We start from the raw sequence: 13,773 nt of genomic DNA, 5'->3' as shown, positions 1-13,773 counted from the left end.
TAATCTGTGGTAACGTCTTTTAGTTTTAAGTTTGACTTGACTATTCATTTTAATTGGCATTTTGCTTGGCTCGGGAATCCACGAATTTTCAAACTCTGGAGCCTAGTACCCGGATCGTATCGTGTGATTCACTAGTCTAAGATTTCTTGGGAGAAATCTTCTTCACTCTTGCTAAATACTGACCAAATTTTAAGAGTAGGGAGTCCGTCCCTTTTAAATAAGATACTTGTCATATGCGTTTCAAGCAGATATGAGTGGTTCTGCGTACAGGTCTGAGAATCGGCAGACGCTTCTTAAAGCCATCTTTATCATATCCTGTTTACATAAGGCACTTGCCCGTTCAAGTTTCAAGACGATTGGTAAAAAAAATGCCAAGCTTTAGCTGATGTTCTAAAATACTGAAACTTATGATGCAGTCTAGGTGTCAAAGAATTAGCTATCCAATATGTGAGATCACTGCTCATCTACAACACATTAGATATGGTTTGATCTCCGAGAATGCCTGGCCTCTATGTAATGTCAGCACAATATAAATAATCTTACTTATCCCTCGAAAGGGCTAAACCTGGCAGTTTTGGTTGCATTTGAATAACTGGTCCGTTGAGGTTAGGAACTAACCCTTTCAATTGGTAAAATGCGTCGATTCGAGTGAAGAAAGATCTTTCCGTTGGCGTTTGACAAAGGAGGTGCAAGACTGCGAACATATGTATTTCCAATAAAATCTTTCCCATTTTGGCACATATTTTATACGCTTTTGAACCTTTGGAGGGATACGGCCACTGCCGTACTTTTTAATCGCGTGCCCGGTATGGACTATATTTAAAGTCATAGTTCTTACATAGTCGACTTCTTTTATTTAAATCATGCCTTGAAAACACAACATCCAAATTGTTTCCAAGTCACGAGATAGGTCCTCGTGAAATTCTCAAGAGAGATTACATAACCTGCAAAAAGTTCAAACGTAGAAAATGTTTTATAAGACTTGTTTACTCTTTAAAAAACTAGATTAGTAAATCAACAAAAGAGATCAAAAGTAGTATTTTCAACAAAAAACCTACTATCTTCGATTGTAAATTTGACCCTTTTTTAAATTCAAGCCATCCATAATTTGAAAATTTTTAATGACAAAAGATTTGAAAAAAAACGAGCCAACCTAATTTTAAATTCCTTAGATATGTGTGCAAAATAATGTGTACCTTTTTCGTCTGAATACGGAAATAGTTGAAAAAGAATACATCTAGTAGCTTTTCAAAATCTACAAAAAAAGTGGAAAACTTCGATTATCAGAGACTTCCATAGAAATCGGAGATAAGGTGATCGATTTTTGAGATCCAGTACGCTTAAAGCTGAACAACGAAAAAATATGAAAAATGTAATTTAAAAAAATGTGTGTGTTTTTTTATTATATATTTCTTTTATTCTTTTCTTGTCAGACGTCATAACCAGTGTGGTCTTGAAACGTATTTATGAAATAAATAAAGACAGAAAGTTTATGAACTCTTTCTAATTTCAAATGTTTTAGAATACAGATATTAAAGTAAAAATTATAAGAAAGCCTATGGAAACCATACCTATGCCCCTGTCTACTATTCGTACATAGCACATCTACTGGATCTGTTAAATATTCCTAGGGCTTTGTTGATCTTTCTACTGAAATAATTCATTGTGAAAATTTTTCGAAGAATATATGTAATCAAACAGTTCGTGGTAACGAACTGTAGTAAGGAGCGACCCGGCTCAATAGTAACCAAAACTCTAAAACATTGAATTTTGATATCAATAGCTACATCAAAAGAATCGCATTTTGACGCTGATTTTAAATATATAAGTTTCATCAAGTTTAGTCTTACCCATCAAAAGTTACGAGCCTGAGAAAATTTGCCTTATTTAAGAAAATAGGGGGAAACACCCCCGAAAAGTCGTAGAATCTTAACAAAAATGACACCATCAGATTCAGCGTATCAGAGAACCCTACTGTAGAAGTTTCAAGCTCCTATCTACAAAAATGTGCAATTTTGTATTTTTTGCCAGACGACAAATCACGGGTGCGTGTTTTTTTTTTTTTTTTTTTTTTTTTTTTTTTTTTTTTCCAGGGGTCATCGTATCGACCAAGTGGTCCTAGAATGTCGCAAGAAGGCTCATTCTAACGGAAATGAAAAGTTCCAGTGCCATTTTTAAGTGACCAAAAAAATTGGAGGGCATCTAGGCACCCTCCCACGCTTATTTTTTCCCAAAGTCAACGGATCAAAATTTTGAGATAGCCATTATGTTCAGCATAGTCGAAAACCATAATAACTATGTCTTTAGGGATGACTTACTTCCCCAAAATCCCTGGGGGAGGGGCTACAAGTTACAAACTTTGACCAGTGTTTACATATAGTAATGGTTATTGGGAAGTGTACAGACGTTTTCAGGGGGATTTTATTTTGTTTGGGGGATGGGGCTGAGGGAGGGGGCTATGTTGGAGGATCTTTCCTTTGAGGAATCTGTCATGGGGGAAGAAAAATTCAATGAAAAGGGCGCAGGATTTTCTACATTACTATAAGAAAACAATGAAAAATAAACATGAAAACGTTTTTTCAAATGAAAGGAAGGAGTAGCATTGAAACTTAAAACGAACAGAGATTATTACGCATATGAGGGGTTCTAAAAATACTTTAGCATAAAGAGCGAGGTATTTAGGAGGAGATATATACCTCGCTCTTTATGCTAAAGTATTTTTAGTAATTTCAACTATTTATTCTACGGCCTTTCTGATTCAGGGGTCATTCTTAAAGAATTGGGACAAAACTTACGATTTAGTGTAAAGAGCGAGGTATTAACGAGGGTACAAATCCCCTCGTATGCATAATAAAAGTATAAGATTATGAAAGTTTGCTACGTAAGTTAATTCTTAAGTTACGTATATTTTTTACTAATAAAAACGTTCGTTAAAAATTAAAAGTTCCAGTTGCCTTTTTAAGTAACCGAAAAATTGGAGGACAACTAGGCCTCCTTCTCCACCCCTTATTTCTCAAAATCGTCTGATCAAAACTAAGAGAAAGCCATTTAGCCAAAAAAAGAATTAATATTCAAATTTCATTTTAATAATTTATGTGCGGAGAGCCAAAACCAAACATGCATTAATTCAAAACCGTTGAGAAATTAAATAAAAAAAACTAATTTTTTTTAGCTGAAAATAAGGAGCGACATTAAAACTTAAAACGAACAGAAATTACTCGGTATATGAAATGGGTTGTCTCCTCCGCAATCCCTCGCTCTTTACGCTAAAGTTTGACTCTTTTCCACAATTCTACTTTTTAAAACAATTAAAAGCTTTAGCGGAAAGAGAGAGGGATTGCGGAGGGGACAACCCATTTCATATACCGAGTAATTTCTGTTCGTTTTAAGTTTTAATGTCGCTCCTTACTTTCAGCTAAAAAAAAATTGATTTTTTTTATTTAATAAAAACAGACATAACCAGCTTTACAGCGTTATTGGTCTTTGCATCTCGCATGCTATTAAATATAGAGAAAAGTTGTTTTTCTTCCAAATAAAAGGAAAAACTGGAACTGGCAATAACCCAAAATGAACAGAATTATTCCGTATTTAAGATGGGCTGCCCTCTCTTCTACCCTTTACGCAAAAGTCTTATAATGCTCTAATAAAAGCATTTATCACTTCAACACACATATTTAATGGCTAATTTCAAGTACAAGTGTTTTATCTAATAATTCCCTTTTAAAACATTTGAACTGAAACTCTTACTATTTAAAGCGAATGCGCACCGGTATAAACCTGACAATCTATTTATATGCACAGACAATGGGACAGCGAAGAATGTTATATATTCGCAAGTTTTACGTAGTTAAAAACATATATATATGTATATATCTATTTATATTCACAGGTGGGACACAGGGACACAACTACAATGGCGCGTAACTAATATGGCGCGTAACGATTTACACGCGCGGGGGGGGGGGGCCTGGGGAGGGGGTTGCGAAGCGCCCACCAACAGCTAGTTATTTATATAGTATAATTTTTTATATGCATTTATTAACCGGCAGTTTGATGTCTGCACGCTACTTATTCTCTAGAATCTGTTTAAACAGGTTACAACTAAATAATACTTGACTGAATCGCTCCTGAACAATCCGAGTGGTTAGTTCCTTAGTCTAATTTATGCATTCTCACACGCTCCGATTACAGCTGGATCTAGTCTTCTGAGGGGAATTTTAGACTTCGGAACACAAATATGTAAATTATTTAAAGGGACTGCAGCCAGAAAGTATATATTATAGAAATAACTTTCTGATTGTTGAATAGGAATTTTTTTGCCCTTTTTTTTGATACCCCACAACAACAGTCTCAAGTGTAGCAATCTAGAATGCAAACCCGAAACAGGTTTTATAATTATTTTGGAATTATAAAAAGATAAATGTCGGCTTTAAGATTTGATTAGATCATCACCAGATTTTTATTTTATTTCTATTGACATAAAAACCGCCGAAATCACTAATTCAGGAACGTCAGGCAAACTCCAAATGTTTAACATGGGGGTGTAGGAAGGTTCCTTGAGAGTGCGTCCTGCCTTAAGGCATTCTGAAAAACGCTTTTTATCCAATTTCAATTGCTCCTGTCAAAACCTAGGGCTATTCTAGGGCTATAATGAAAGAAAGGTTGAGATGGTTAGGGCACGTTCTGCGGATGACTGATTACCGAAGATTATCCATTTCGGTCAACCTTCTAGGGCTAAACGGAAAGCAGATCGTCCTTGTCTGGGGTGGGAGGATGTCATTAAGAAAGATTTAAAGGAAATGAAAACTTCTTGGGTGGGTGTAAAGAGGGAGGCTCTGAATAAATTGGGATGGAGGAGGAGCGTGCGCAGCTGTGTTGGCCTCAGGCGGCTTGGTGCTGCGATGAATTGTTAGTAGTATTAGTAGTAGTTTGTCAAAACCTAAGCAGTAAATTTTGGAAACAACTGGTCTATGGTCATCAGTAGGAAGCAGAAGATACGAGTAGCCTATTAATTACATATTCTACTTCCATTGTTTTTACATTGAGTTTTGTATAAGTTTTCTTGATTCTTTTACTTTTATTTTTTTTTTATTTAGATTTGTTCCTTTTATTAAACTGTTATTGTTGACATTTTTTCCCTTTTTCAAAGCAATGAACGCCTTGTTGTAATCCGGGTCATGTATTCGCTTGATTACTCTTCCTCTCCCTTTTCTTCCTATTGGCCATTTACCCTTTCTTTTCAAGATTTACTTCTTTAATTTATTCAGGGTGTGCCAATTTAGCTTTAAATTTATTTGATCAAGAATTAGAGGCAAAAAGTTAAACTTCAGTCTAAGGATGGGTATTAGAGGGGCAGCGCCATCATACACGGAATAATTTATTTTCGTTTTATATTTTATGGTTGTTCTTTACTTCCATCTGAAATAGCTAGCTTTATTTAGTTTATGTTCGTTTTTAACACCATTCCAAGCGTTAATCTAAATGTGAGGAGGTCTACCATCCCCTCAAACCCAACTCTTTACGTCAAAGGTGAACCATTGCAATTCATATTCTTCTTAATTAAGGGATATCCAGGCTTAATGCATAATCATTCCTGCTTTGCCAATGCCAATTTAGCTTTAGATGTATTTGATCCAGAATTAGAGGCAAAAAGTTAAACTTCAGTCTAAAGAGGGGAATTAGGGGGGCAGTGCCATCATACACGGAATAATTTATTTTCGTTTTATATTTTATGGTTGTTCTTTACTTTTATTTGAAATAGCTAGCTTTATTCAGTTTGTTTTTAATGTTTTGTTTTAATGGTTTTTTTTAATACCATTTAGTTTATGTTCGTTTTTAATACCGTTCCAAGCGTAACTCTAAATGTGAGGAGATCTACTATCCCCTCAAACCCAGCTCTTTACATCAAAGGTGAACCATTGCAATTCATATTCTTCTTAATTAAGGGATATCCAAGGTCAAATCCATAATTATTCAAATATTCATTCAGTTCATCTGAAGCACCTCTCATGGAAAGTCTGAAATACGGCTCTCAAACGCTCTTTTGAGGGAGTGGGCACCCTCCTACGCATAAAACAGTCAGTTGACCAACATCCTAATAGAGGGTGTACAACATTACGGTACTCTGTAGCCGTCACTTTTATTGTTAAATGCTCCATCTATAGGCTAATGGTTCATTTTTCGTATGGACTGTATTTGTTTGAGAACGAATGGTATGCCACACGTCAGTATAGTCTCTGAGACCAAGAGACTTGTATGAATACCCTCTCAATAGTTATCACAATATCTCCTCCATACCGTTACGGTTCTGGTCGGGTTGAAATCAATTTTTTTTTGTAGGCCAAAATCTAGGAATTTGCCATCTTTACTCTGACATGATCGCTTTTGCTACTTAAAATGATAGTTAAATTTTTACATTCTCATTCGAATGAACCCACTTCTCATGGGGTTACTCAGGCTCACAGCTTTTGATAAATAACTCAATGCATCCTATTTATTAGAATCACAGTAAAGAATCTAAGACCATGGTGTATATATTATTCTCGAATTTCCTATTTTTAGTGTTTTGGTTACTATGAGCATGAGTCATTCCTTGCAGTTCGTTGCAACGAACTGTTGCAGAGATTCTTGTAAAGAAAATACGGTCGAGAGTCTAGAATTTTCCACCTTGCAACATAAAGGAAATACTTTAAATTAGAGCTGGATGAAAGGGAGATTCTCAATTTATACAATCGAACCAATATCGTGTGTAAAATCCAATTAAAAGTCGAATTTTCAGAATTATTACTGCCCAAGAAATGTGATATCCTAGTTTTGCTATTCCTTAGTTTATCATTCTTTATTGGCAGATAAAGGTTACAATTACGTATGCTTATTTTCTTTTCTATAAAACCTTTATTCTTCCAACCCCCCTTTGCCTCGTGAATATTTCACACACTTCGGAAGAAACCGGTAAAAACTTTTAAAATAAACATGATCCTCTTATTATGTTTCAACTTCAATTTATCTTTACGTATTAAACAGATTTGCTTGCATTGTGTTTTTTAATCTTTTTTTTTGTTTTGTATTAATTGTGAAGTAGACGTTTTTTGGAAATCTTGTGATTTATCTTTTACGTAATTCAAAATTAAGGAAATGAAGACTTTTACTAGCACCATCTATTTTGTTTATATTATTCTCTGCTTGGAATAGATGACAGGATTGCTTATGTCACTAGAATACCCAGAATGAAATAGCTCACTGACTGAAATATTTGATTAACAGATCATTTTCAAGGACAGTACAAGGAAATAGCGAGAATTCCACCTATCAGGACGACATGCCCTCCCTCCCACCCATTTCTTACCAAGAAAACTGGAGCAGTATATGTATTCAATGACATTTCGCACTTTAATAACAGTTAATTCTACAACTCTATAGGGAAAGGTTTTTCTAAAATATAAATTTGCGAAAATGTTTTGACGTGCTTCTCCTAAATATTCAATTGACTGTAGCTAGAACCTGGATTTTTGATCGGTGGTAGTAGAGGCTTTTCAAGTAACAAAGGATTAGCTAGCCGATAAGTATAGCTACATGCCATAGTCTAATAGACTATTTTGTGTCTGTGAATACCCCTTTCTCAAATATGATAACCGGCCATAATCTTTTTAAAATTGATTATATAACTCGCCTAGAACTCCTGTTAAACATCTCAGGCTATCCTAGAACTAATATTGAGTTCAATTTCTCTAGGAGTTTTAATGACTCTTGACTCTGGGCCAATATGTTTTGATTGATTGCATTATAGATGCTGTGAGTGTCAGCTGCAGTTGTCATGCCGCTTCGCATTGGTTTAAGCCTCATCAGCTTGGCAAAAAATCTGATTCTTGATACTGAAGCCATTTCTTATTCGTTGCCAAGATCTAAATGTGTGTTACATCCTGGCATGAACTTGTCGACAAAATTGCAGTCCAATAGACATTATAGTAGACTAGTAATCTTAATTGAACAAATCGTAGAGGGAGTTGTGACACCTCAAAATATTATTGAATTAAAAAGACAGAGCCGTCAGTTTTGCGACACGGGACATTTTCAAATAGCAACTTTAGGGTTCATGTTTGATCCATGAGATTTTTCATTGGAAAACAGAAAAAAAAATATTTTGCTTATTAAAATTAAATGTGGGTAAAAAATGAATCGAGCATAAAAACTGTCAGCTCTGATGTGTAAACATTTTTTCTGTGTTTTTTAATATTTAAACATGAATAAACTCATTTAAATATTTTTACCTATATAAGCTTGACATAAGCGACTGATAGTAGGTTGTTTCTTGATACAGCCGAATACGCTATAAAAGGTATGCTACTTTTTCCTGTTGAAGTGCCTGTTGTACCTATCCTGTTAAATTTTCCATCTATAATTTTAAATTTTTGTCTATTTAAAATTCCTGTGGAGTCCTTTCTTAATTCTGGGTTTATTATTTTAAGACCATTAATGTTAGTCAGTAACAGCCCTGTAGAATTTATGAGGTGTAGATCTTTCCCAAAATTTGGGAGTGCTCAAATTTTGATATTGCAGTTCGCATGAATATATTGCAGTTTGCATGAACGCACCGTGTATGTGACATTTTAGGTGGTACTGAATTAATAAATTTCTTCTGTATGTAGTTTTGAAAGCTATGATGAATGGTGCAGACATAAAAAAAACAAAATTTAGCTGAAAATAATGCGCCAAAGTAATAACATGTATGATAATAAAATGACCTCGAGCTTAATTATCAACTGCACTAGTGGAATCTAGGGAGTGTACAACTGTATGATATTAAGACAAATTAAAAATAGATCCATGAAATTTAAAAACAGATTTGAAACAGAATTTAAAGATTTTAAACTAGGTGAAAAATTTCACTTTTGTTTTTCAATAGAAAAAAAATTAAGATTTTAATCCTAATCAATATCTACCAGGAACCCATTAAGTATCTTAAGACCTTACACCGTCGATTTCTATGAAATGTTTGGTATTGCAATTGCATGCGACGAATGTTGTCCTTATACAGTGGTCTTCCCCAACATTAACTTATTGGATAAAAGGAGGAATAGTTAAGTCTATATTTTTGTTCATTTCCTATTATTTGTCCACAGCTGTTGTAAAATAGCTCACTTTATGTGCCAAAGCTTTATTTAAAAGTCTTCTTTGATTCCTAATATATTTAAAAAAATAGTAATTACAGTTCTTTAAGATTGCAATCTAGGAGGCTATACGGTCAATTTTACGATCCATTGAAGACCATCTACAGCATAGGGTGTCCATTGTCATGTCCCTTGAGTCAATATCTGAAAAAAGCAATAAACCAAAAAAAATTGTTTTTACTTTTTATCTACCACGGATGAACGATATTAACTTAACTTGCCATACTAATGTTCAAGGGTTATAAGGCTAACTTCAAAATTACACCCCTGCCCCCCTGAAATGTTACATATTTTAACTATGAACGTCAAGTGAATTTGGTTTTGACTTTGTCAAAAGTTGCAAGGATTCAATCCTTGGAACATGAGTCAAATCAAAATTTTTTTCCAGACCAGGTTTTAATTTGTCATACAACCTATGTAATGCTTGAACCTTTAAAGGGCACACATTCCCTCTAAAATAGCTACAAGGTCAAGGATAAAAAACCATTTAGAATGTAATGTTCAAAAATTTAAAGTTTCCTTTGATAGATTTCTTTGTATAGATATTGATTTTTGTTCTATAGCTTAAACGCTTTCATCGTATCCGATAGATAATATGAAAAAACTTCGTTTTCTTAAAGAGTTAAAGAGGCTGCGTCCCAAAGTCGAACCTTAAAACGTACAGGAATTAGGAGAGGCAGATGGGGGGCTGCCGCCCCCCAAACCCCCCGCTTTTAAAGACTCTTTTGTACAGGTTTTTTGTTGTCGGGGGCTGCCGCCCCCCTAACCCCCCGCTCTTGGCTTCGGAAAGGCCCTCTTTTAATTAACAAAAAATTGAAATGAATGACTAATGGAATAACTTCGAAAAATGTTAAACACAAGAGGACAGGAGAACCATTGCGCCGAAACTAGTAATTAGTAACAATGAAGTTGACCACTCCATTTACATTTTAACATAATTATTGAAACTGTTTCCCAGGCACAGAGCACACAAGCTAAGAGCTGGGGGTGGGGGTAGGGTAGCAAGCAAAAACCTGTTTTGTATTCTTTGTTAATTAAAAGAGGGCCTTTCCGAAGCCAAGAGGGGGGGGTTAGGGGGGTGGCAGCCCCCCACAACAAAAAACCTGTACAAAAGAGTCTTTAAAAGTGGGGGGTTTGGGGGGCGGCAGCCCCCCATCTGCCTCTCCTAATTCCTGTACGTTTTAAGGTTCGACTTTGGGACGCAGCCTCTTTAACTCTTTAAGAAAACGAAGTTTTTTTCATATTATTTCTGGACGTTTTTCTACAATCCATAGTGGATGTAATTTAATAATTCCTGTACTCCTCGTACAGGAATTAGGACTGCCTCTCCTAATTCCTGTACGTTTTAAGGTTCGACTTTGGGACGCAGCCTCTTTAACTCTTTAAGAAAACGAAGTTTTTTCATATTTTGTGAAAAAAAAAACCGCCCGATAAGGGACTTGAACCCTTTACCTTAGGATTAAAAGTCCCACGCTCTACCGACTGAGCTAACCGGGCATGTTTGAAGTCGTAATACCTGCATGTGTATAAATATAACTTTTAAATAACTTTTAAGAATTTCAAAAATTAACATGGGCTCTTATGGGGAAATGGGTTTTTATAAGCTAGAAAATCGGGGGGTTAAGATTTTCCGACGAAACTTTCCAGGAAAATTACTCGGAGAATTCCGCGTCAAATGAGTCTTCGTACACCCAGATCCGATGTCGGCTGTGACCTGTAGGCGTGGCAGAAAAAAAACAAAAGGAGAACATGAACATTAAGTGGCTATGCGTGGTTTCTGGAAAACAGGGAAGGAGTTATCGGATCGAGCTGAAATTTCGCGGATAAGCTCCTGGGCCCTAGGGGACCTTATTTCAGCCCGATCGGACAACGTTAAAGGGGGGTGGGGTTGGGGGGTCGAAACTTTCGGCCAGATTTTCCCCATGAAGGAAAAGTCGGAGGGGGATGAAATTTGGCAGGTTTCTTAGTTGGAGCTCGGGCTACGAAATGCATCCCTCCCCATCCCTCTGCGACCACTGGAACCGAAGATCGCTTAACATTGTCTTGGTTCGCCTCTTTAAAGAGGCACGAGTGTGCCTCCTTGATACTTATTTTCATTGAAGATTTGCTCGGAAATAATATAAGATAAACCTAATTTTTTCCACTTATAGATTTGGAGTTCCATTTGAAATGCTGAAATTTTCTCCTATTAACTTTGGGCATAGGGAGAGATCCCTCCCTGCCCATATATCTGGTGGCATACCCTAATGATGATTATCTCGCTCAATGCAGCACTGTTAAAGCCAATGGCATCAACATCTTCTTTTTCCTTCGCTTCTTATCTGATTTCCTGTTGAAAATAATTTTTTTCTGAATAGTATATTTTATAACAATAAATAATAATGTCACAAATATTTCATTCTCTTCGGCCTCCTTAATTTGTTCTCGAATTAGATATTCCCATTTCTTACCTGAATTCCGGAGCTTTTAATTGCTAACAAAACACGCTGTTTAGAGAGGATGCCAGGGAAACCACGTGGTTTCACAAAAACAGTGGAAACATAATTTTTTAGTTCCTGTCTCAAATTCTTTGTAAGTATTAACAGGAAGGATTTTATTTTTACGTTTGTTCAGGAATTCCGGGGCTTTTAATTTATCGAAATTACTCTTTTTTATTCCTAAATTCGTGACGCCAGGTATTACTTAACGTCTAATTTTCAGCTAGTCTTTTATCGAGGTTTCAGATGAGTGCTGAATCTTCGTTTGAAAGATTCAATAGAGAAACGTGTAGGGATAACTTCCCCAGGAATATCATTCCAGACCGAAGTGCAACGTCCAATAAAGCTGTTCTTCAAGTGCTCTGTTCTCGGCTGGCCAACCTCAAGATAGTTGGACCGAGCCGTGTGCTTTCGTGTTTGTCTTGTCGGTCGGACAACCGGGGGTGCAATACAAGAAATCTAGAGAAGGAGGTGAATTTTAGTGCTTGTAGAAAACAGCCATAGACGCTAAACCAAACCTCTCACTAACAGACTGGAGAGAGTCATGGGGAAGATCAAACCTGTCTTATTAGTCCTATTTTGGATCTTTTGGAGGGATGTAAACGACGTTTCCGGAGCAATAGCATACAACGGGCTTTAATCACATATTATCAAAAAACATATCTGAAATCGTCTTGGTCTCCCTCCTGCTCCTGGATACGATCCTGTCAGTTATTTGGACTCAGGTAAACAAATTTGATGGTCTGAACTAGGGTTTTATAAACTTTGCTGTCGAATAGCTATATCACACAAAGCAATTAGCTGGTCTTCAGTCGAAAAGTTTTCTTTAATAAAAACAGATTTATCTTGAAGTCATGCGTGCCGATTCCTGAGTTAATGCCATCCTAACGACTATATCGGGAGTTTTTTTTTCAGTTTGAGAGCATAAAATTATCTGTCATAAAAACTGTCTATATATCCCATCCACATCTGTAACGGTATTTGTAACCTAAATCTCATATCAAATCTTTGATTTTCTGTTTTTCCAGTTTCCTACGATGTTTATGGTAATATTGTTCCCTGCGTTCCTTATGGGTCGCAGTACCCCGTCCTTCCTACGGTGATGCTTCAGCCTATGCAGTGGTATGATAAGCCACCAGGCGAACAGGTATACTACTATGCTCTCATGTATCCTACTCCCATGGCACAGGAAGACATTGCAGAAGAAGATGAAAAGACTATGGAAGAAGATGAAAGTTATGGCAGAAGAGGCTCTGCATCATCTCAGGTGAGTGGACCAGTATTACTGCCAGATCCCCAGTCAATGAATAAATCAGGCACTCGAAGTCAACATACATCATTCAGATTTTCTATGGTTATGAGTCAGGTAAAAAGTAAAATCGTGTAAATCCGTCCTTTTCATTCTGTCATGATCAAAAATATGATAGGTCTAATTATTTTCATAGTAAATTCACATTAAAGTTGCGTTTTTTTTTCTCTGAAAATTGGGCTTTTGAAATTATATGGCAAAAAAAGTAATTTTATTGTCATTGTTATATTGTGAAGACTGAAATTCTAATAAAAACACTGTTTTTCATTCATATTTAGGACTAAAAGCTCGACTAAACTGATCAGCAGTGCGACAGAAATTTTTGAAAAAAATTGAGATTATTCGTAGTTCTAAAAAGAAGTGTTTGTTTGTTTCCCTTCTCTGTTAACAAATGAAATCAAACGTAATTTATTAAAAAAGACACACAACATGTTCAAAGAGTCAAATTTTTCTTTTAGTAAAAAAGCTGTGATCAGTTTTAGTTTATGATTGAATGAGCCGCCCCCCTTCTCTTAACTACCATATCTTTGCATCAGATAACTATCGTTTTATGTGCTTTAAACAATAGTAAAACAAATACGACGGACATCTCATCTTACGGATCTATGTGCCCATAAATAAAAGGAAAATTTTTTCTTTCAAAGTGAAAATAAATAAAGTCCTTAAAGCTTGAAAGAAATGGAATTTACGTTGCGTCTGAGGGGGACTGTCGCTCCCACAACAGTCAACAACAAAAATCTATCAGTCAAAAGAATGAAGTGAATGATCATCCGCAGGATAACGTGATTAGAATTAAAATTAACGGACAAAATGAAGATGG

At 35.8% G+C, this 13,773-nt stretch overlaps 1 protein-coding gene across 3 annotated transcripts in view; it reads left to right on the top strand.

Moving 5' to 3' along the window:
• Positions 1-13,773, top strand: part of LOC136033039 (uncharacterized) — a 108,861-nt gene that overhangs the window by 62,184 nt on the left and 32,904 nt on the right. For all 3 annotated transcript variants that reach the window (XM_065713604.1, XM_065713603.1, XM_065713605.1), the window contains one exon: positions 12,673-12,911. In XM_065713604.1, coding sequence (XP_065569676.1) covers positions 12,673-12,911 — 239 coding nt within the window. The remainder of the gene's footprint in view (positions 1-12,672; positions 12,912-13,773) is intronic.

Source organism: Artemia franciscana, chromosome 11 (genome assembly GCF_032884065.1).
Source record: "Artemia franciscana chromosome 11, ASM3288406v1, whole genome shotgun sequence".
In the NCBI taxonomy this organism is placed as follows: Eukaryota; Metazoa; Arthropoda; class Branchiopoda; order Anostraca; family Artemiidae; genus Artemia; species Artemia franciscana.
The sequence above is the reverse complement of the archived record's forward strand: the minus strand, read 5'-3'. Positions and strand labels throughout refer to the sequence as shown.